This window comes from Paramisgurnus dabryanus, chromosome 11 (genome assembly GCF_030506205.2).
Source record: "Paramisgurnus dabryanus chromosome 11, PD_genome_1.1, whole genome shotgun sequence".
Classification (NCBI taxonomy): Eukaryota; Metazoa; Chordata; class Actinopteri; order Cypriniformes; family Cobitidae; genus Paramisgurnus; species Paramisgurnus dabryanus.
Window position 1 is genome coordinate 12,421,525 of NC_133347.1, and position 23,621 is coordinate 12,445,145.

General features: G+C 36.0%; 4 protein-coding genes across 7 annotated transcripts in view; 2 read left to right on the plus strand and 2 right to left on the minus strand.

Annotated features, from left to right (window-relative positions):
- Window positions 1-23,621, minus strand: part of LOC135729294 (4-trimethylaminobutyraldehyde dehydrogenase A-like) — a 318,074-nt gene that overhangs the window by 27,544 nt on the left and 266,909 nt on the right. The gene's annotated exons all lie outside the window — the stretch shown is intronic.
- On the plus strand, window positions 170-9,214 carry porcn (porcupine O-acyltransferase). 2 transcript variants are annotated; one of them, XM_065247908.2, is made up of 15 exons: window positions 170-318; window positions 1,081-1,220; window positions 1,528-1,720; window positions 2,908-2,951; window positions 3,075-3,256; window positions 3,334-3,464; window positions 3,710-3,730; window positions 4,001-4,015; window positions 4,099-4,224; window positions 4,339-4,439; window positions 5,473-5,549; window positions 5,683-5,746; window positions 7,476-7,561; window positions 7,680-7,790; window positions 7,872-9,214. In XM_065247908.2, exons 2-15 carry the CDS (start codon window positions 1,085-1,087, stop codon window positions 7,971-7,973), a joined length of 1,389 nt encoding a protein of 462 aa, XP_065103980.1. In that variant the 5' UTR covers window positions 170-318; window positions 1,081-1,084; the 3' UTR covers window positions 7,974-9,214. The 2 variants fall into 2 exon arrangements, with proteins under 2 accessions (XP_065103980.1, XP_065103979.1); XM_065247907.2 differs by lacking the exon at window positions 170-318 and adding an exon at window positions 329-470.
- Window positions 9,371-11,209, plus strand: spryd4 (SPRY domain containing 4). The gene is made up of 2 exons (XM_065246823.2): window positions 9,371-9,558; window positions 10,355-11,209. The coding sequence occupies exons 1-2, from the start codon at window positions 9,429-9,431 to the stop codon at window positions 10,891-10,893; spliced, it is 669 nt and encodes a 222-aa protein (XP_065102895.1). The 5' UTR covers window positions 9,371-9,428; the 3' UTR covers window positions 10,894-11,209.
- gls2a (glutaminase 2a (liver, mitochondrial)) lies at window positions 13,030-22,567 on the minus strand. The gene is made up of 18 exons (XM_065246822.2): window positions 22,222-22,567; window positions 21,981-22,068; window positions 20,547-20,668; window positions 19,924-20,053; window positions 19,762-19,841; window positions 19,500-19,663; window positions 18,703-18,761; window positions 17,168-17,200; window positions 17,008-17,066; window positions 16,864-16,930; window positions 16,729-16,779; window positions 16,443-16,619; window positions 16,189-16,320; window positions 14,776-14,868; window positions 14,603-14,664; window positions 14,434-14,510; window positions 14,205-14,268; window positions 13,030-14,113 (listed from the first exon to the last, which is right to left on the minus strand). Exons 1-18 carry the CDS (start codon window positions 22,407-22,409, stop codon window positions 13,924-13,926), a joined length of 1,836 nt encoding a protein of 611 aa, XP_065102894.1. The 5' UTR covers window positions 22,410-22,567; the 3' UTR covers window positions 13,030-13,923.

The window sequence follows — 23,621 nt, forward strand, 5'->3', positions numbered from 1 at the left end:
TCATATATTGTTTTACATTTTTAAAAACAGGATTTTGTTTTAAGGATGCTCTTCCCGTGTGCACTAGAGAGTTAACGTTACTCACTTAAGCAAAACATATTTTAATAAAACATTTACATATATAAGTAATACACTCTGTTAACACACAAACAACAAAATATCCGTACTGTACACAATTTAAGCGTTGAATAAATCTCCCAAATCCCGACCGCATAACATTGGATGAGAATCTCCTTTCAAGTCTGATTCTCCCATTTGATTGGTTTAGTCACAGAGGGCTAGAAAAATTATTGGTCGTCGGGTGTCCCTTGCTGCACGGTAAGTATGAATGACGGATAGCATCAATGGGAATGAGCCACATCAGTTTCATCATCTGGACCAATTGTGCTGGAAGTACGAAATAATTGTCCACATTTGTATTGCAATTGACTGAAGATTTAAGGGCCTTTAACATTTAAAAGATAAATTAGGTAAGCAATATATAAAATTGCATTGTAGTCACCGACAGACGATGCATTCCTTTAGCGGTTCGCTGCTGTTTGAATTGGTAGTGGATGTAAAGTGTCAAATCATTCATTCGCTGTATAACGAATCGTTCATTTCTGAAATTGAGTACTGCACTATTTTACATTTATTTACGCCATTTCACAATTGCTACTGCTTTTTCCCGACAACGACGTTATATGCTTGTCGTCTGTTTTGCGGTGTAAGGGTATTAAATCTAGCAGAGGTGAGATTATGCGAACACGTAATTACAATGCTTCCCACATAATGTGGTTATCATATTAACATCACACTAAATATAAACAAGAACGATTTTTCCCTATCTAACTCACCCAAAGGAGAAATTATGATGGTGTTTTCCATGCTGCTGTAATTACCACATATGTGCTCAATGGGATTCAGTGATAGCCCTGAGATTAATTTAACAAACACCATGTACTGACCTCAACACAGAATGTTTTGATCTTATCTTCACATTAAAGCCAAGTTACAGAATCTGCTCTATACCATTGATTATTGGTATAAATTAATGCTATGCAAAATTTCTCTTACTTTTATGTTCAATGTTTAAAATAGGGCAATGGGAGCTTTAAGCAGACAGGAGTTCTTTCAGGAACTGGGATCAGGTTGCTTGCTTCCTACGGTCCAGCAGGGTCTAGAACAAGTATGGCAACTGTTAGTCATCTGCCTAGTGTGTCGGCTGTTGTGGAGATTTGGTAAGAAGGTTTATGCAACATATAGTTATTATTTAGACTAATGATGTCATGCACTTTTGTGCATGTGATAGACGCTTTAATCCATAGCAATTTACAGTGAATTCAATCTATACCTTTTTCTTAGTATTTAAATTCCCTGTGGGTTCAAACCCATGATGTTTGCTTTGCTAATGCAGTGCTATACCAATTGAGCTACATTCAAATTAAAATCGCATTAACTTTATTATGATTATAGTACACTTAAAAACAAAGAATAAAATGTGTGTGTAGAAACTGTTTCTTAAATCTTGTGCTTTCTCTCACTCAGGTCTGCCCTCTTTCGTGAAACATCTCAGTACGGTGGCCGGTGGCTTTTACACACTATACTTGTTCTTTGAGCTACACATGGTTTGGGTGGTGCTCCTCAGCCTCCTTTGCTACCTCATCCTCTTCCTGTGTCGTCATTCCAGCAGCCGTGGTCCCTTCCTGTCCATTACTATCCTCATCTACCTGCTGTTAGGGTATGTAAATACGTCATGTTACACCATGTGTTACATCCCTACTAGTGTGTATTTTTGTAGGATAGCATACTATGCACAATAGAGTCAACGTGTGTTGTGTACAATAAGGCCCAAAAGTTTAGTTGAATTTCTTTCGCAGATGTTTGGCTCTATATGTGAGCTGTAGTTCTCAGCAGATGGTATTTTGGTCAGTGAATAGTTTTATGTTTTTATATAATTCAATGGATAAGTTTCACATGCTTATAAAGGATTATAACATCCTTTATAAGCACATATACGTTTTTTCCAAAAGACTTTAATTGGCAAGAAATAACTTACTCAAGAATCTTTTGCTGATAGCAATCTCAAAAAAAAAAAATATTTTAAGCATGAACAACAGCGAAGTCACATCATTTATTGGTTAATCAGGTTCAGTGCTAGTGTTCTTGATTTTTAGCTTTATAAAGCCAATGGACATCCTGTGGGAAAATCGTGACAAGAAATGCTTTCCATAACAAAAAGTCTCTACTGTCTCTGTCGGCTGTATTTAATAACAAAATATCTTGGCACAGTGTACCCTGAAATTGGAAATGTAAATGGCAAATGTCAACCTTATCATAAAAAGTTTTTACTAGGGATGTCAAAAAATTAATCAAAAGATTATTATTTTATATTTATAAATACACACACATGCATGTATGTATTTAAGAACATTTTTATTTATTTAGATTTTGATGTATTTTATTTTATATATAAATTAAAAATTATTTTTAATTTATATATAATAATTTATATAGTTTCTAAAATTTTCTTACTCATAAATGTGCATATAAACTTAATAAAACAAAAAATAAAAAAAATATTATTTGAACCATACCTTCTCCATAGGTTAGGTATTGCTTCTGGTTTGTGCATTTTAATTCACAGAATTCCTATAAAGTTTGTTGTCTCCCAAAAACTTGTCCCTTTTTGTCACATCCAAAGAGATGCATGTTTACCTCATCTAAAATAGACAACATGAGTACAGGCTGATATTTTTCTGATGTCTGGACTCTAGCATCAGGGGTTATGAAAATCTGAGCAGTTCAATAAATAAGTAATAAATGCATTGTCTGAGAAATTATTTTACATCTCACATCTTTAACACTGGAATTGCCTTTGGTGACTTGTAGATACAGTAATGAATTATTTTATTCTTTCTGCTATAGAGAGTTACATATGATGGATACCACTACCTGGCATAAAATGCGAGGTGAGTTTTCAATTACTTTTTATTCGAATTTTGTTATCTGATAGTAAAGATCATTAGACCATGGTGGATCAATGTTTCCTGGCTTAATGGATTGTCTAAATTTGAAATGTTATGTTCACATAGGTTCCCAGATGGTAGTGGCCATGAAGGCGGTTTCTCTTGCCTTTGACTTAGACAAGGGCACAGTGGAGAAAGTTCCCTCTCCAGTGGAGTTCATGGGATACATTTACTTTGTGGGTACAGTCATCTTCGGTCCGTGGATCAGCTTCAACAGCTATTTAGACGCAGTGGAGAGTCGAAAACTTGTGAGTCTCAGATGAAATCGTTTTAGTCTAGCAAATAAACAAAACAAATTTTAGTCTAACTCTCTTTTCTTTTATAGAGCATCTCCTGGTTTGTGAAGTCAGTTTGCAGCTGTGTGTGGAGTCAACTCTGTTTGGTCATCTCTAATTGTATTGCACCCTATCTCTTTCCCTATTTCATTCCAGTCTTTGGAGACAAGCTGCTCCGCAAGTGAGTATAGATAAATTATGATTTGTGTAGTATTTGTTTATGCATAATTTGGAGATCTCATATTTTCAGTTTCAAAACTGATGTTACTTTAAAACTTAATTTAACTTGCACAAACAATTTACGTGGTCATTTTATTTTGGCTGAATTGATTGGATAATTAGTGTGAAGGGATATTTGCTTTATAGGTTTTTAAAAGTTTCCTTTTTGTGATTCCTAATTTGTTATATTTTTATATTTTCTCCCAGCAAGAAGAGGCGAAAGATGAGGTATTATTCTACTTACATTATTGTTGTATAATTTATAAACATGGAGTAATGAAATAGCAAATAATAAAGACAAATATATACAAAAATATATAGGCTATAAATTGGATAAATTTACTTTGGGTTAATATTAAACAATACATCTTTTATAGTCCTTTTATTCTCTATAATTGGTTCATTATTTGCATTTGATCTGTTAATGTTTTTTAGTAAAATTAGGCTATTGGATTATATTTACTAATGTATTTCAATTTATATTTTATTGCTTTCCAGAGGCACTATAACAAGGTAATCAAGCTTTGATATGTATCTATTGTTTTTTAACTCTAATCTTAAATAATCTTAATCATTGTAAATCTTCTCTTCACCAGGTGGCTACAGGCCTATGAGAACACCCTGTCCTTTCATTTCAGTAATTACTTTGTGAGTTACCTGGGTGAGACAACCACCACACTGTCAGGTGCGGGTTTCACAGAGGAGAAGGACAACCTTAAATGGTTTGTACAAATGATTCAGATTTGAGTACTACCAGTATACTTATGAAGGAATATCACTTATGCTATATAAATGGTATTTATTTCACTCACTATTTTTGTTGTGCTGTTTTCAAGGGACTTGACAATAGCAAAGCCAATGAATGTTGAGTTTCCTCGGTCAATGGTAGAGGTTGTCACTTCCTGGAATTTGCCCATGTCCCGTTGGCTCAACACATGTATGTGGTTTTTATACTTGTTGTTAATGATGTCTGCAATATTGTGGTCTGGTCAAACCAGAGCTAATATGTGACCCTGGACCACAAAACCAGTCATAAGTAACATAGGAATGTTTCATAAAGATATTTAGTAAATTTCCTATAAAAATATATTTATTATTAGCAATACTGTATGTAAGGGATAATGTGTAGGTAGCGTCTAATATATAGACGCGCAGCGGAGGGTCTTGTATCACACTGAAGGGGCTTACAACCAGCTGCTGACTGTACATTATCATGCTTATTACACGGCTATTTAGCCTTATAAGTAAGGTAAGGAACATTAAATATTTATTTGAAATATTGTATTTGCTATTTTTTAACAAATGCAGACCTTTTTACAAGTTTTACAAATGTCACGAAAATGCCATTTGGTTTAATCATTTGTAAATGTCATATATGTTATTAAAAGACACTATATTTAAGTTTTGTGTATTTTAAACTGCACCTGTCAAAATGATTTGCAGCATCCAGGTTACTGTGAGTTATTAGTTTTGAGCGGTAGTTATCTGGAAAAAAAACAAGCATTGGAATGTTGTGACTGGCCAATCAGAATCAAGCAATTTAGAGCGCTGTGTAATAAGAGTTGCTAAGGACTTAATTTGCACAATTTTAAAATCAATTTCTTAAAAATTTTTGCACCCACAGATTCAGATTTTGACCATTTTGCCCAAATATTGTCCTATCCTAACAAACCATACAGTTTGTTAACATTAGTAAATGCATTATGAACTAACAATATAGATTTTTAGCATTTGTTAATGTTACTTAATTCCAATACAATAACTAATGTTAACAATTACAGCTTTTGACTTAAAAATGTTTAGTAAATGCTGAAATTAACATGAATTAAGATGATTAAATGTTGTAAAAATATTTTTTGTTATAATGTCATGTTAACGAATACATTGACTAATTATGGTAAAGTATGCTTTTGTTTTTGTCTGTATTTCCTCTAAGTGCATATCAATAAGTCTTCCTGCTTCTCATTTAGATGTGTTTAAGAAGTCTCTCAGATATGGATCCTTTACAGCTATCATCTTGACATACACAGCGAGCGCTCTGCTTCATGTAAGCTATGCTTAACTTGTAATAACTTGTATTTTATTGCATTCTTTCTCAGGCACATACCTTTTTTGGTGAAGCATGATGTGCTTATGTATTTTGCACTGTACAGTATAACATTTTACTTTCATTCCCTCAGGGTCTAAGCTTTCATATTGGGGCTGTATTATTTACTCTTGGCTTTATAACATACATTGAACATGGTGAGTATCTGTTTAGAAACTTCATGTAACACAGTTCAGTGTGTGAATTATATTTATGCCTAGCGTACACCAAAGGATTTTCACAGTCCCAGACTAAAGACCGGCAGTCTTTAGGAATCTAACTGGAGTCTCGGCGCGCTCCCGTCGTCTCGATCGTTAACTGTGAGGTGATAATCTGCAGTCGGCGACCCGATTTATGCCAGTCTTTCTTTAGTCTTTCATATCAAACATGTTTGATATTATCGCAAGTCCCAGCGTAGTCTCGTGACGTAATACAATTAACAACCAATAAATTCGTTCTCCGAAAACCGGAAACAGGAAGCCATCAGTCACAACAAAGAAACATGTAGACGGACGTGGAAACAGAACGAGCGCCAAGTAGGCGAAAATGGACCGTGGATGAGAGGAGCGCCTTGTCGAGCGGTGGGCAGAGCAGCCGTGTCTTTTTGATGTAAACTGCCGTTCATACCATGACAGAGTGGAAAAAGAAAAGAAGTGGAGCGATATTGCCGAAAAGCGTGAGCAACGCGTAAGCGGCGCGTGTTTTTTCGGTGCCCATGTTAACAAGCACGTACACCGCACGCGTGCGGTCATACATGTGACGCCAAGTGTGTTTCAAACAGTCATGACTTTGAGCAATTCAAAAGAAAGCAATTAAATATTTAAAAACATCAGAAGACTGCGCTGTCATTCACTCTCTGCCCAGCAAATGAGTCCTCATATACCTTAATAGTCTTCAGAGAAACAGATAACGTACATTGTACAACGTACAATTTTTTATTTTATCGTAAAACTTAAGAGAAACATATTTTATAATGTGCCATGGGCTTGTTATGTCTATAATTGTGTATTGTGTCTATATATGTCATTACACGAACCAGAACAGCACGAAAACAATGTGGGTTAAACAAATCACAGTTAAATAAATTACACTGACCGTCAAAAACCGTCTTGAAGAGGTTTTGCTCATTAATGCATATAAAATAAAGTAATGTGAACTTGAGATTTTTATACTGTTATTAAACTGCACAGTATGCGCTGCAAACGCTGTTGAAACTGGCGTACTAATGTTTGATATTGACATTACTGTACAAGAGAACGAATGAAAGACTGAATGAAAAAGAGAAAATCTAGCTTTGCACAAACTGGGAAAATGTAACTAATGCTACCCTATGTAGCCTATGTTCCATTTGCTGAGGTTAAAACACGCAGCATGTCTCTCAGGACACAGTTTGCTGAGACCTCTAAGTGGGAGTGGGGACAAGGCCCTCACTTCTTTTTTCTTTCACTGCAAATGACTGCAATGGCAAAAGCCACAGTAGCTAACTGTAGCTGCTTCTCCTACATTTTACACTATACACTATATATTTTATATATATATATTATATATATTTTATTATACACTGCTGAGCATGATGGGAGGAATTTGGTGGTAATAAAAAGCTAAAATAATCTTGTTGTAGTCTTGTAAATAGTGTCACTACAAGATTCAGTGTTTGTAAAATCTTTTAGTCTGAGACTAAAAACTGTGAACCGAAGTCTTTAGATGTGAGCTGATAATCTTATAGAGTCTTTTCTAAATCTTTTCAAAGTCTTTAGGTGTACAGAAAGCATTAGCCATTTAATTTTTTATGGAATGGACTTCAAGACTTTTCAGCAGAAGTTGTAGTTTAATGGGTTCACATTTATGTGTGTATGTAATGGACTGTGCTTTTAATCTGTGGTTCAGTACTTAGGAAAAGGTTGTCAGTTCTTTTAAATGCCTGTGTCCTGTCCAAGAAGTGTCCAACTGACTGCAAACATCGAAATAAAAAGGTAGTATGTTTGTCATAATGTTTATAAAAGAAATGTATCATTGTTTAATTAGACATTTGATATTTCTAGACAATTTTTTTTTTTTTTTTTTTATTAATGTTTTCCATCTTCTCCTCAGGCCTTGTGGGTATATTTAATAAATGGGACATTTAGCATGTTAGCAGTGCTACACTTAACATACCTGGGATCTATTTTCGGCTCCAGCACAGATGACACAGACTATGATGAGGTTCGACCTGCTTTTTTATTCAAAACATCTAATCCACAATAACCTCCTTTGTTGCTAACCTCTACTGATGCTTTTCCATAGGACAGTATGGCCAGTCACACCATTCAGAAATGGACTCAGCTCAGCTGGACAACCCACTGGTTGACCTTTGGGCTTTGGGTCCTGTATCGCCTTATTCTTTAAACTTTGAAGCCCTCATAGACATGGAGAGATTGGGAGAAGATAGCAATAAACTATATCAAATGGGCCATTTATTACATCACTGTGAACTCTTAATGAACTCGACTGTGGAACAGAGTACTCAGAAATCTGGAAAAAATATTTTTTATGTAATATCGATCCATATAGCTGGTTCGGCCATAGCACAGCCCAGGAACTACCAGTTTTCTACAGTACACAGGAGCATTATGATTTTTTACAAACCACAGCACTCCTCAATAAGTCGATGTATATATTTATAGCCATCATTAATAAATGTATCAATACTTTGTTATGACCAACAAATAAAGCTTAGGCGTTGTTTTTTCTTTTGTTGATAGATTTAGGATATTTATATAAACTTTTATTTATAAGGAAAATATGTACTTGTATTTTTATCCAGCTCTGTGAACGTTTTTCTTCATGTGGGCAAAAGTAAATATTTTAAGTTTTTTTTTTTCAGAGAGCTATAATAAATGCGTATACAACATGCATCAATTTCGACCAGTACTCCTGAATTCTATGCAATAAGAAAAAGATAGACTTATTTAAAACTAATTTAAAGCCATTTTTCTAAATCGCAATGACTAGTTCTGCTAGTTTAGTTCTGCTGTTGATGAACAAAAAATTCTGGAGTAGTGGTTGATAAATTAGTTCAGTCTGGCTTAGCTTTTGCTTTTTTAATTTTATCCCAGATGGAAAATCTACTTCTGTTGCTTTTTCACTAAAGCCCATATCACGCTGCGATTCACAATCAAATTACTCCCATAACTGAGTCTGTTGTCATGAAAGACAGACATGTCAAATGCCTTTTAATGACCATACATACTTATAGGGTTCGGGTTAAACATAGCAGTATTACTAATTTCATTAGTCGATTTCTTTTGTAATGTAAATTATAATTCACATATTCCTGCACAGAATTTGGTATGAAGGACAATGTTTTTGTTTTATGTGTATTTATTTTTTCTTCTATTAATTACATTTGGTATCACTTACAGAAAAAAAGATGTTTTTCACATGAGTTTTATATGAGAATTTACTTGGGATATACTTAATTTGACCTGCCAAACAAAACAACAATAATATGTGATAATTTGTAAAAGACCTATGTAACATTTATTGTGTTCAAACATTTACAACAATATTCATGCTATTATGTATTGGAGGCCTACATTAGTATTAAACAGTAAATAAAGCATTCAAAGTTTTTAAATGCGTTGTGTATGTTGGAAGACAAGAAAACTTTCAAACTCTAATTAAATATTTTATCTTGTTGTGTTATTTTTGAGTCATTAATTCATTTAATTTTTTTTCAAAGTTCGTTTTTAGTGCGTTTCTCTATACTAACACTAGGTGGCAGCAGCACGCAGGTTTCGGGAGCGCGCACGACCTTACGGCTGGGCAGAATCGTAACGTTCTGCACGTGGAAAGACCGAGATGGCGATGTCCTCGAGCTTGGCACGTTTGTGCCGTTTGACAAGCCGATCCGCGTCAACTGCACTCGGGTATAGCCGTGGGAAACCCCTCATAAGCCGGAGATGGTATATTAGTAGCAGTGTGAGAAACAGTGAGTATAACGCATGTTACGTATGTGCGCACTTCTCAATGACTCGGTCCAGTCAAACACAAGGGTCAGGGCAATGTAGTAACATCCTGTATGTGTAATGTAACTCGAGCAACTTTAACTAGTTAGTTGGGATGTCTGGGGGTTTAACCAAGTGCAAAGAAACGGCATGTAAGTTAGGTGTGAGGTGAGCTCTGTAGTAAACAAGCTCACGATTTGGGGTGGGGACGACAAGACTGACCCGAGCTAAGAATTTAGGAATACAGATAACTAAAAGTGAATTATTTACAGCATAAGCTACAGCTAAGTTATAGTATTCTTTCAACATGCATGTAAGTTGCACGAGGAAGTCATAATTTAACCCTTGTGTAAGTTTCTATACTCAAAAACAGCTAAAATCAGAAAAGCATGATTTTCAACCAGTGCCTGAGTTTTTAAATCTCCAAAAATTATCCATTCATAGAAGTAATTTATACAACTCCAGTGGGTTAATAAATGTCTTCTGAAGTGAAACACATTGGCATTTTTAACCACCACACACCCCCATCTGAGGGTTGTCCACACAAAAATATAATTAAATCCATGCATCCATTGTAAATAATATATAAAATAATATATACCTAAAATATTTTTGTATGAAAACAACACAAACGGGGCAAATGCATTATAAGTTTAGAAACACTAATCTATTTAATGTTTCAAACCGAGATGGCAAAAAAGAGGTTAAAGTTACTGATTGCAGCTTTAAAAATAATATTTAAATAAGACGCGTCATTAAATATTCTTTATCTTTCTACAGATTTACAGTTTAAGCTGGATGAACAGACGGCCCATAGCAGTTTGGACCTTTTCAAGAAGGACACAGGTGTGATATATCGAATTCTAGGTTTGGACCCCACCCTTGTGCAGGACAGCCCTCTACGATTCCGTGAATGGGCCGTGGTCCTTGCTGATGCTCAGATCGATTCTGGGCGTCACTACTGGGAGGTCACGGTCCAAAACTCCAGTGAGTTCAGGGTGGGCGTGGCCGATGTGCAGACCTCACGTGATGAATGCGTGGGCACAAATTCCACTTCCTGGGTGTTCGCATATACCCAGAGGAAGTGGTTCGCCATGACCTCCGGTAAGCAGGTCCCGGTGCCATTCGTGGGGAAATCCGATCAGATCGGGCTCTTGCTGGACTATGAGGCTGGACAGCTCAGTCTGGTTGACACCCAGAAATCTGAAGTGGTGCATACCATAAAAACACAATTCCGCTCACCCATCTCTCCTGCATTTGCTCTCTGGGATGGAGAATTGCTTACACATTCTGGGCTGGAGATTCCACCAGGGCTTTAGGTACTTGTTTCACACATGTTTGCTACATGTCTCTTAATGGATAGAGAGAGAAAGGGGAGTATGGGTCATTTGGAAACTGCCCTAAACTAACTGGACTAAGCTGCATATTTACTTTATGTCCATCGATTCAACTGCTGAGAACATCCTCACATTGTGCCATTTGTGGTAATGCAGATGAAGTAATGAATCCATACATGTCCATAAGAATACTATATATTCATTTGTATTTTCTTATTTTCATTGGTACTTCAGTACAATGTGTTGGGCCCAGCTTATATTTTTCAATAAAAAGACCTGTGATTTTCTTGTGACTATGTAGAGTTCCTATGTTCAATTTTTTCTCTTTTTTTTTACTTTATGTAGAGAACAAGCAAAAACTGAACTTAGCAAAATTTTGGTCTAAAGATGCACCGATATATTTGCCAATAATCGGCATCTGTCGATAAAAGCTATTTTTCACAAACAGCCGATAGTCATGGACTGTCAATATATATCCTGTCAATCAACAGCAACAAAAAATGCAATGGATTTGAGCTCTGTGTATAGAAAATGTAAAGAAACATCAATAGTTTAATGTTCAATATTTATGTCATTAACAGTGGTGGCCGGTGAATTCTTTTTTCTAGGGCGCTCGATGCGAAATTCGTCACAACCTGTATGTAGCCCGTCATGTGTGTGGTTCCTTTTTTCAAAATATGTGTTCTGTGCATCAAGAGATCGTGTGTGCTTCACGTGTCTTGTCAAAATAAGTGCCTGCTGAAGACGCGTCTAAAGGGTTTATGATAAAAGAGACGCTCGTGTTTGCCAGATACTCGCATAATCTCATGCATAATCAGAGTTTACTGTTAAGGGAGTGTCTTGCGTGTATTTTGTGAACGTGAGCGTCTCTTTTATCATAAATGGTTTTGACTCGTGTTCAGAAGGCACTTATTTTGACAAAAACCTGATGCACATTTACATGATGCAACAAATTCTTATTTTGAAAATGCAAGCAACACACATGACACTCCGAACACATATTTTGAATTAGCGTCCCTCGGATGAGCATTCACGAGCCGCCACTGGTCATTAATGTATTATATGAATGAATAACATTTTGAACATTTAATCTTCAGAATTACTTTAATACAAGTTAATAAAAAAACTATCGGTATCGGCAGATATCAGTCAGAATAATCGGTGGAAAAATTGGTGCATCTCTAGTTTAGTTACATATGCAAATCCTTTAAGTGCGTCTGACAGGTTTTTTATGTAAATGAAAATATTTTTATCAGGCTCTTATGTTTAATTCAGTAATTTCACCTTAATGCCAATAAAATAGGTTATTAGTAACAGAAATGCCTCACAAAAACCACTTTAGTAATTTCATTAATATTAAACTTTGACTGGCAAGCTTTTTTGGTAAAAAATAAAAACTTCTTTGGACAAGACATAGTAAACAGTTGAAAATCACTCAAGATGCAAATAGAAACCTTGCAAATAACAAAAGTCAGAATGTAAAAATGAAGAAACTGAGCCACACATAGGTGATGCTGTGATCTATGCCACATTCAAGTTTTATTTAGGTCTAAGTACTCACAAGGAACCCAGGTTTGAACGTAAGACACACAGTTGTTTCGCGCACTGTCATTCATCCAATTCATCTTCTGTGCACATAGAGGACTTTACTGAAAAATGAACGTGGTGTTTAGCTAATTTTTCAACATTTCTGAATGGCCTTTGTTGGGATTAAGCAGATTTAAACTGATAGTTCACCCAAGAATGAAAATTCTGTCATCATTTACTCACCCTCATGTTGTTACAAACCTGTCTAAATTTCTTTGTTCTGGTAATCACAAAGAAAGATATTTTGAGTAATGTTTGTAACCAAACCGTTCATGAGCCCCATTCACTTCCATAGTATTCTTTTTTCCATCTATGGGAGTGAATGGGGCTCATGATAAGTTTAGTTACAAACATTCCTCAAAGTATTTTACATTGTGCTTATCAGAACAAAGAAATAATAAAGACAGGTTTGTAACAACATGTTAGTAAGAAAAGTATGACAGAATTTTCATTTTTGAGTGCCGTTAAGTGGCTTTGCATACATTTGCAATTTTTCAAGTCCTACAAAATTGAATAACAGACACATTGTCGCACACTTTAACATGCCTCACTTTATTTTCTTAGTCTCACAAATCACAGTTTTAATGATAAAGTGCATATACAATAAGTCTTAAAGGCACACAAGGCAAGTCTGAGTATTATTTCTCTACTAGCTCCCCCTAGTGTCTGGGAGTAAATGCGTTCTATATCTAAGACTATACGAGACTGAAGGACACCGGGTCGGATACAGCGAACTTGCAAGTGGGGTATTCTTCCTACAGACGGTAGGGGCGGGCGAGAGAGTCTTCATTCGTCATGTAATGAGTCATTTAACCATATACCGACTTACGAAGATGATTTATTAACATAAAAATGCTGCCTTGTGTCCCTTTAAATACTATTTATTTATTTCCAAATATGAACCAAGTTCAACAGCAAAGTTGAAGCTTTTGTGCCCTACATTATTAATATAAATACTTTACAAAAACATATAAACAAGCATTTAAACATTTGTGCATATATACAAATACCTGCTCTAAACTAATGAATCTTCATTTTAATGTGTTTATTTAAAGCAAGCATGCAAGATGCTATTGAGTTTGTAAGACTTCTGAACTGACCAGTGTTGGAGTGTAAGTATCAGTTATTACATTTAAGATAATCTGTAGTAATGCACTTGGCAGAGCGTGGAAACATAAACATTTCTAAATTGGTCCAAACTGTCCTTTGTGAACTGCACCAGATCTAAACACTTGGTAGTTTCAGAACTTTGGTTTGATGTAAAATACTGTCTCTCTGTATTACTGTACATGGCTGGACAGTGTGGTCCTATACAGGCTTTGTCATGAATTTCGGCCTTTGATTGGCATCTCACACCAACATGCTACCTTGCAGTCTAATGTCATGAGTGAGGGTGGTTTGGGATTTTCCCACAGTGATGCTCATTCATATTAAACCCTCCAGGCTCTCCATGCTCTTCAGTTCCTCTGCGTCCAGAGAGGAATGAGGGCATGCGACTGTACTGAGCTTCTCGGGTACTAGTGTGTGCGTATAAGTGCTCTGGTACTCCTGCAGTATCTTGACCACAACATTGTGCCCAAATTGCATAGCGTCATCAAGGGGCGTGTTCCCCCATCTAAAGAATAGATTGATTGACACTATGAATATATGCAATATGAACAAAACCAAACAGACAGAAATAAGATAAGGGAGAGTGGCATCTTTACCTGTCTTTTGCATTTGGGTTGACTTTGCAGGTGTCTGTTAAAAACCTTACAGCATCTAAGTGACCTGAAATTTCCAAACATATTTTAAATCAGTATTTAGATCACAGATTTCTTTTCATTCAGTCAATTTGATCAGTACTTTCTGCTGGTCAAACTTTAAACAACTAAACAGATTTTGTTGGCTACACCAAGACATGTTTCTGCCTGTCTAAAAGAAAACATAGATTACCTTCTGCGGAGGCCACATGTAGGGCAGTACGGGAGTCATAGTCAGTCAGTTCCATATTAACAGCAGAGAGAGCGATTCTGTGAAATAAATATTTGTCTTATTTATAGTAATAACTAGTAACATCAATGCTTATTAATTTGTTAGAGAAGCAAGTAGAAGTGTTTTTCACCTCCTGAGAGCTGAAACATCACCACTGTAAGCAGCAAACATCAGATCCACCACAGACTTGTTCTGTTATATAACACATTAGAAGTAAAATCAGTAGCTTAGTCTTCAGAAAACTCATGGCTATTGTTAAATAATATAAAAGAAATACTTATAAAATAGCCCATTTCATCTCACCCTCTCATGTCCTGTCTGTCTGCGAGGGTCTAGCTTCCTGGCAAAGTGTCTCAGATTGTCGTAATTGTGGAAATTAAAGAGGGAGACAAGCTCCTACAGGAACAAAAAACAAAATCAAAAATGCAGGTTTAGTTATTAGTTAATGGTGTAATGGTGAGACTGTAGCCATATTCAGAATAGCAGCTTAATAGGTTTGTAGTTAAACCAAAGAATCCCCCCCACAAATAAAAAAAACTGTTATTTTTGAACACTGATTGTTTATGTCCATGCTTAATGTCTCATTAAAGGTCCACTCTGTAGATTTTAGCGGCATCTAGTGGTGAGACTGTGAATTGCAACGGCTCAGTCCACAGCTCACCCCTCCCTTTTGAAACACATAGAGAAACTACGGTGGCCATCACAGGACAAACCCGTCATCGTCTGAGTCAACGAAGTGACAAAACGCACTCTATAGAGCAGTTTGTCCATTTAGGGCTACTGTACACTGAACAAAAACACCGGTTCCACATAATTGAATTTTTTCTTAAAATTATTTTTCTTAAAAGTTTTCTTTAAATAATTATTTTTTTAAACTTGCTGGATCTACGTAATTCAATTATATACACCAGTTCAACATGATTCTGTGGAAATTAATTCAATCACGTAGAACCGGTGTCTATACATTTTTAGTGTAAAACATGGCGGTGCAAAATGGGAACTTCCATGCAAGGTGGCCCGCGGTGTATTTATACACCAATGATAATTTAGTTATTATATTATATTGCATTTCTGTCAAGAGATCTTTCTGAAAGTTACACAATGCACCTTTAACTAACAAGTCACAAGGTCGGATTTCATATGAAATGTCACTTGTTTCACATGTTTCATGTAAAGTAACCTGCAATTTTATGTTTCATACAGTTGGCAATAGAGAGGCAAAAGTAACAGATTTAATGTGCTTTAATTTTCTTTAGTAAAGCACACAGAAAAGTGGTGGCCAGTGACTTCTATTCTAAGGGGCGCAAATTCAAAATATGTGTTCGGAGTGTTGTGTTTTGCTCGTCATTTCAAAATGTGTTTGTTGCGTCATGTGAACCATGTGCATCATGCATCTTGTCAAAATAAGTGCCTGCTGCACACGCGTCAAAACCGTTTATGATAAAAGAGACTCACATTCACAAAATACTCATTTAAAAGTAAAACTCTGATTTCACATGAGATTAAGCGAGTATCTGCCAAACGCGAGCGTTTATCATTTTTATCATAAACCCTTAAGATGCGTGTGCAGCAGGCACTTATTTTGACAAGACAGGTTCATATGATGCGCCAAACACATATTTTGAAATGACGAACCACACACATGACGGGCAAAACACGTGATGAGCTTCACATCGTGCACCCTCGAAAAAGAACTGAAAGTAGCCTACTAAGTACCTGACAGAAGTGGATTCCTCGGATGCTGTTGCCGAGGCGGTCAAGAGGTGGAGACCAGCACATCACTCCCATGATATTAGGAACCACGAGCAGCACTGCACCAGACACTCCAGATTTAGCAGGCAAGCCCACCTGAGTGACACACACATACAATACACAATACTCAATGCAATTAAATTTTTTTAAAGGAAGATCAGCCAAAAAACATTAAGGTGAGTAAATATAGGGTTGCTATAACTTGCAAAACAACTCACGTGAAAGGCAAACTGCCCAGAGAAGTCATACATGCCGCAGGAGTGCATGAGACTGAGAGTGTTTCGTACAGCCTCTGCACTGAGCACACGCTCGCCTGTGATTGGACAAATCCCTCCATTAGCCAATGTGGCTGCCATGACGCTGCCAGATTCACATGTTATCTCAATAGAACATAGCTAGAAAAGAGGTAAAAAAGATCAAAATGTGAGATAAAAAGACAAAAAGCACCAAAAGCACATATGGCATGGCAGTAAACAAAGAGAAGCAAATGGATAGTTTATTTACCTGAAAGTAAAAATCAAGGGCTGCCATCATGTCGGCTCCTTTGGGAAAACACTACAGAGCAATAGCAGAATATATAAGTGACAATGTCGTTACCTACAAAAGTACATGATGAATGTATTATAATGCAATGCCTACTTTTTTCTCTTTGAGATAATAACCAATTGCATAGTTCCTATCACCAGTTTCTTTCTCTGATTGGAAACTATAAAGAAAGAAAAAAAAACTTATCATTCACCATCAAACCAAAAATGTCCTACAAATTATTAAATAAAAACTCACGTAGCATTACTGAACCCAACATATTCTCTTCCCGCCATTCTTTTCAGATAATCCATAATCTGAAGGATAAATTTAAATTTATTACAAGCAAGATAATAACAAACATTTGAGATATTGCATATTGTGGGGGAGATAAGTATTTAAGTATTGCAATACTTACAAAATCAAACTTCTCTGCTTTGTTGGAGTCAGGCTGTAATAGAAAGAAAATAAGACAATTAAAGGAAATGATTGCAGAACAAATTCATAATGTCAATAAAACTTATGATAGTATAATTTCAGTCAAAAAAAAAAAATAAAATGTCACCTATACATATAACATAACACTGTCCGTTTGTATGATTTAAATAAGTTTCGGTTATAAATAAAGAGTACAGATTGCACACTATGGAGTGGTACAGTGTGTTCTGCAAACAGTAAGTGTAGAATTTAGTCTAACACTTGGTGGCAGTGTGCACAAGTGTGTGTGTGCATGTATTAGTGGACAGCATGGACAAATGTGTTATAATAGAACGCTATAAGAATTATTTGTAAAATGTTTCATGCATGTGAAACCCTTACTCTCAGTGTCTCTGTAATTCTGACTTTGTTTTATAATGAATGTGTTGAGCTGGATAATAAGTTAAGAAATGTCCAGGATACACAAAAACTGCTACTTTTACATTTATTTTTTAATAGATGCTTTTATCCAAAATTTACATATATAGGTAAGGAAGAATTTAATATTTTTCCTGAGCTACCCACTTTTATGAAGTTAGTTAAAACAATGCAATGAGTATGTAGACTGTACTGTTATTCTAAAATGTAGAAAATAGAAATAATTTACAAAAATTAGTAGTGTATTTATTGAACGGTTAATGTATGTTTTTCATTTACCATAAACTCTTGCTGTTTAATGGTCAGAGTAAATTTTATTTATAATGTTGATCATAAGGTGAAAATGACTGAACTAAAAGTTTGGCAATGCAGGCAAACTGCTGTTGGGTTTAATATGTCCTAAAAATATGATGTAAAAATGTCTAGGTATATGGTGGCAAGGAAAGGTCAGTGCAATGCGATCACAACCATGAAATGTCTTCGTCTTGAAACGTACTGGTCTGGGGTTCACAGTTGGTTGCGTAACATACTTAAGGTCACAGATCAAATGACAATCTTTTGCGTGTTTGATCTCGTACGGTACGAGGAAAGTTCATCATACCGTACTAGACATTCATCTCGAAGTGAAACTTTATGCGACTAGATTGTGTTTATTTTAAAAACATTGTTTTTTTTATTTTTTATTATTAACTTTTCAAGTGATAAACACACTTATTTGAACTGTAATGGGTTGTGTCCCTTAGCGTAAGCTCTGATTGGCTGTTTGGACACACCTCTTGAGCAACTGCAGCTCATATTACATCACTGCCCATATGGCTGTCCACTCTCTCCTGACAGACACTAGTACCACAAGTACCACCACACAAGCCCCGTTTACACCTGGGATTAAGATGTGTTTTGTTCAATCGGATCACAAGTGGATGACGCTACATACAGACATGCTGCTGTTTATATTAAACTGTTAAAAAAAGAAGGCGGAATTTCTATTCGTAGGTTACATGCATATAGATGCAACAGTGAATCATATTTATTGACCAACTAACAGTAGCATTTATACAAAATGTAAAAAAATAAAACTTAGAAAATCTCTTCTCATACCTTTACAAGAGAGCTTATTACAATGGCTCCTGCATTCACCATGGGATTATGGGGTTTATCTGGAAAAACAAATCAAGTTTCAAGTTTATTGATTTATATAGCACATTAAAAACAGCGCACAGGCTGACCCAAAGTGCTGTAGTGTACTCTGCTGCTGTAACATGGCTGCAGAAGGTGTACTGATATTACGCACTTCTCGAAAATAGTCCCCTTGGTTACTTTCAATAGCAGGGGACTATTTTCGGGCAGTGCGTAATATCACTACGCCTGCTGCAGCCATGTTACAACAGCAAATTATTACACCAGTTTAATAGTATAGTTCCTAGCATATCTGCCAAGAAAATCACAACTTTTAATTTTCTGCTATCTTAGTACACATTGTAACAACAGAAGAGTCAAGTTTTAAATAGGAAAAATATCAAAACTCTTTGGTTATTTTTTTGCGCGATGCTAATGGTCTAATCAGATTTAATGGATTGTGCTAAACTATGCTAAAAGTGCTAGCGCCAGACCCAGGGATCAGCTGAATGGATTCCAAAACGGTAAGATTCAAATGTTTAGCTCTAGGGGAGCCTAAAAATGAGCATATTTTTAAAAAAGTGGATTGTCCCTTTAAGGGAACTAATCTCATATATCCACTAAAAATTCCTTTGGAACCTGCTGGCCAGGTATCAGTGCATAAAGTGAAGTTTTATCTGTGATGGTTTATCTATTTACAAATGGCTCTACTGTGGCCAAACACTTTTAGAGGACACTGTATGTGACCGTATCAAGTCACAGGAAAAAGTATTTCTCACCTTCTTCATCTAAATAGAGTTTGTTGAATTTAAGGCCACTGGGTTCTTTTCCCACATATCTGTGCACATGTTCAGTGCCGGACTCATGCACGGCCAGTGCGTACTCCAGAGGCTTCATGCAGGACTGGAGACAGAACGGCATATTTGTGTCTCCTACAGAATGTCTATAGAAACATGAGCAATAAAAACGGAAACAGAAATGAATGAGGATTTTCCAGACCCTGCAATAAATATGAGTGAAGAAGATTTAGGTAAAATTTACCTCTGACCATCAACTGTACACAGAGAAACTCCCCAGAGACGAGGGCTGAACTTTGCCAGCTGGGGGATGTAGTTGGCTACCTGTACAAACACACACAAATTATACAGACAAGAAGAATTGCAAATTTGAAGAGCAACTGAGATGTGGACGTAAATATATTACTTTCCCTCCTTCCTGAGCTTGTGCATTATAATACAGATGGTTGATAAGGGATGAAAAGGCCTCGAAATCTGGAATGATGAACTTCTTTTGGAAGGCTTGCGTCAGCAGCACAATATTACTGCTAACACATCTACACACAGAAATAGGTTTATGTCACACGACAGTGTCCAAACAGCCACCTGTGATCTGTAATGTGTTTATGAGAGTTGACCATGGATCTATATTCATTAACACTGAGCTGGTGTGATACATAGATATGTAAGCTGTGACTAAGAAGCACATGCAAAAACAAATTTAACAGGTGCCGTGGTGTTGCTGTGTTGTATTTACGGTACCTCTTTTGAGAACTGAGAGTTAGGTAAACCATTTGTAAAGTATGTGACAGCATTATGTGGTGTATGTGCACATTTTGAAATGATTGGTAGTATTTTCAGCCTTCCAGGAACATTGGACTCCTATTTATTTACCCTGCAAGTGCCAACATTCCAACAGAGTGCCTTTATATATCATAACAACTGTGGACTGTAAAGTGTAAGTGGTGGGCACGCACACTATAACCTTACTATGGGTTATCATTAGAAACACACAATTATAATCCTATTACTTGTGAATTTCTCACTCACCTTCTAAACAGTTCCTGGTCCATCATTGCGTTACCAACAGAATTTTGGACCGCTTGGTGAATCTGTCGCATGCAGTCTCTCAAACGGGGGTCAGTGGTCAGCAGTCCTGTATTTCTGAGGGCCTAAGAAACATAAAATATTATAATAATGAATGGCAAAATACCAAGTTCAATATTATTTCATTTTTATTATTTGAAGATTATTAAGTTGCTTATTCTCTTGTTTGCTTGAAAAGTTGGGTATACAGGGTAATGATAGAGAAGGTGGTACTATATATAAGTGATATATGGATGTTTTTAATTATGGGCAAAAATTTGAAGCTCTTGTGTTACTGTACAGTGTGACTGTGTCTATGTTAGACTAATAATAGACTTCACCATCAATCATTTGGTATGAACTTGTTTCATCAGTCAGCGATATATAGAGCTGTTATGTCTCAACCATGCACGAAGCGTGATTTATTATGTTTTCTTTATTATTAGACTCATTAGTGTGTATTAGCATTATAAAGCAAAGCAACAGACATGTGTAAGCACACACACAACCATGAATTGCTTTACTGTAAAGAGTTTGTGTATGCAAGACTATGTGTGGAAAACAAAGATTAATTTGTGTATTCATGTTTTTTTTTACATTGGTAAATACAGGCCATCCTTTTATATATTTCCCACATATATTTGCCCACATGGTTATATTTAATAGGGGCTTGTTTAAGTGTAACCATTGCGTGGCTCAACCACATGACCCAAACCTGATATGGTAACATCATTACAATGCTCATGATTTATGACTTTTACTGAGCAAGTGTACAGTACACGTGCCTCATTTCAGTCATACTCGAATGGGACAAACAGTTCAGCCGCTGAAACTTAAAACATATTGACATCTTTCTGTGAACAACTAAATTTGTATGAGTTTAACTCCCCCAAGTTCAGGCCACTTATTCTTGCAATAAAATTTCAGGACAACTAATTTTTTGATCATTACATTTAAGTAGCAGTATAGGATCAGATGTCTTGTATCCAATTTAAATTCTATTTAAATATATTAATATATATGTTTTATAAAGAGTTCTTTGTAGCCTATAAGACTTTTGTAAAAAATAATTTTTTGTTTAATCAACTTAAATGTATAAGTAATTTCAGTTGCTAGATTAGATGAGTGGCTACTATAACTTATAAAATAAAGCTAACTTATTTCAGCTATATTTTATAAGTTTTATAACAACTCATCTCTAGCCAAGAAAAATCATTATAAAAAAAAAGAAAATCCAAGTGGATTAAACAAAAACAAAAAATGTAAGGCAGCAAATATTTTTTACAGTGCAGGAGCCTTTATTTTTAAAAGTGTGGGCAAATGCTTATACTGCTGACTAAGTGTCTCACACACACGGTGTATAATTGTCAGCAAAGCGACTTAATTTGTGTTACTCACAGCTAGGAACCGTGCCACTGAGATTTTCTCTTCTCCCTGGGTGATTGTGTAGAACAACAGGTCCTCCAAACCAGTAACCACCTTCTTACTGCCCAAAACAACACATTAAACAAAAGTACGTTCACAATCAAAAGCACAATTTCTGGACACAACACAATATTTATTTAACATGCAGATAGTGTCTCGTTCATGATCGGTATGTCAACATAATAAACAGGCTTAAGCATCCATAGGGATTTACCTGTACGTGTCTGTATCTGTTGCCAGGTGCTGATGACGGGGATGCTGACCAGGTGATGCGCTCGTATGAAGCAGGTGCGCGGGGGCTTGCCTTCTGCCGCAACTTTCCGCAACTCTCTCCCATTTCCTAGCATTTCTAATGAGTAAAATACCGACTCTAGACGCTCGTAGCGTTTTAACGCAGTGCATAATCAACCTAGAGATTTATTTTACGTGTAAACCAATATCTTATAATAGGTCGGATTTAATGTGAATTTAAGTTTATAATTCGTCTTCTTTGTAGTAGATTCAGAGAGCCTTTCTGTACATCCACGTGGAACGGGAGAGGAGAGACTTATGTTGTCAAATTTAGCCGGTAAACCGAGAACTTGGCAGGTGAGAAACGCCCCCTAGGGGTGAGGGGCGTGGCTGTGTGCGCGAGAGGGAAATAGCTAGACTGTCGGCATTTGATCGCGAGAGCGATTTAAACGAAAGTGTGATTCTGTTCGAATGGTTTGCTCTCGCGGTAGTTTGATGTCATACGGCGATCGGTCTGCGCAGCGCCGCATAAAGTCGAACATGGATTGTTGGCAGGCTGCAACTAACTACGCGATTTATGTAGCATAATTAGGACTATAAGTATTTCAAATTTTGATAGAAAATACACGTGTTTGTTCTTAATTATGAAGTATTAAAAATAAAATAAGGTATTAGTTATTAAGTATTGAGTTTCTAAATATTATTGATTATAGTATGAGCCGCAATTGCAACATAATTGGTAAAAAATTTAATGGCCAAAACTGAAGCACTTTTTTTTACTTTTTTTTTACTCTTAATGTTCTTTAGGCTGTCTCAATCAATTGATTTAAAAAATAATTAATAATAACTAATGACTTAATAAAATAACAAAACTGCTCCAAGATTATTGTTTGCAAATGTTAACGTGTTCATTAACATTACATTATATCTTAAATAATTTACATTTACCGATTACCAATCTAAGTATTTATTGCTAGGTTTAAATTTAGTATTTGGTTTGGGTCACTTGGTTTCATGTCATGCTCAAAGCTGTTACTTGAATGCAGTGGCAACATTTTATGCCCCCATCTCCCTCCCCCCAGCCTGGTGAGCAGGTTATGTAATATCTGTCCAGACGTCCTGGGCCTGAGACAGCATTCTAGGATATTTTCCATTTAACGATCATACTACTAATATTCTAGATCTAATGGGATCTCAATTTGACTTACAGGTCAGGCTACTTCTGCTTTGGGTCCCAGATAACAGATGCAAGCAACCCTCTGACCAGATTAGTTTTAATCTTATAACCCCATTCATTTTTTTGCCATTCGTGGTTTTGCATTAGCAACAGTTTTTATTAGCACATACGTGATTTGTATCTGTAGCTAACAAGCCACAAAGCAT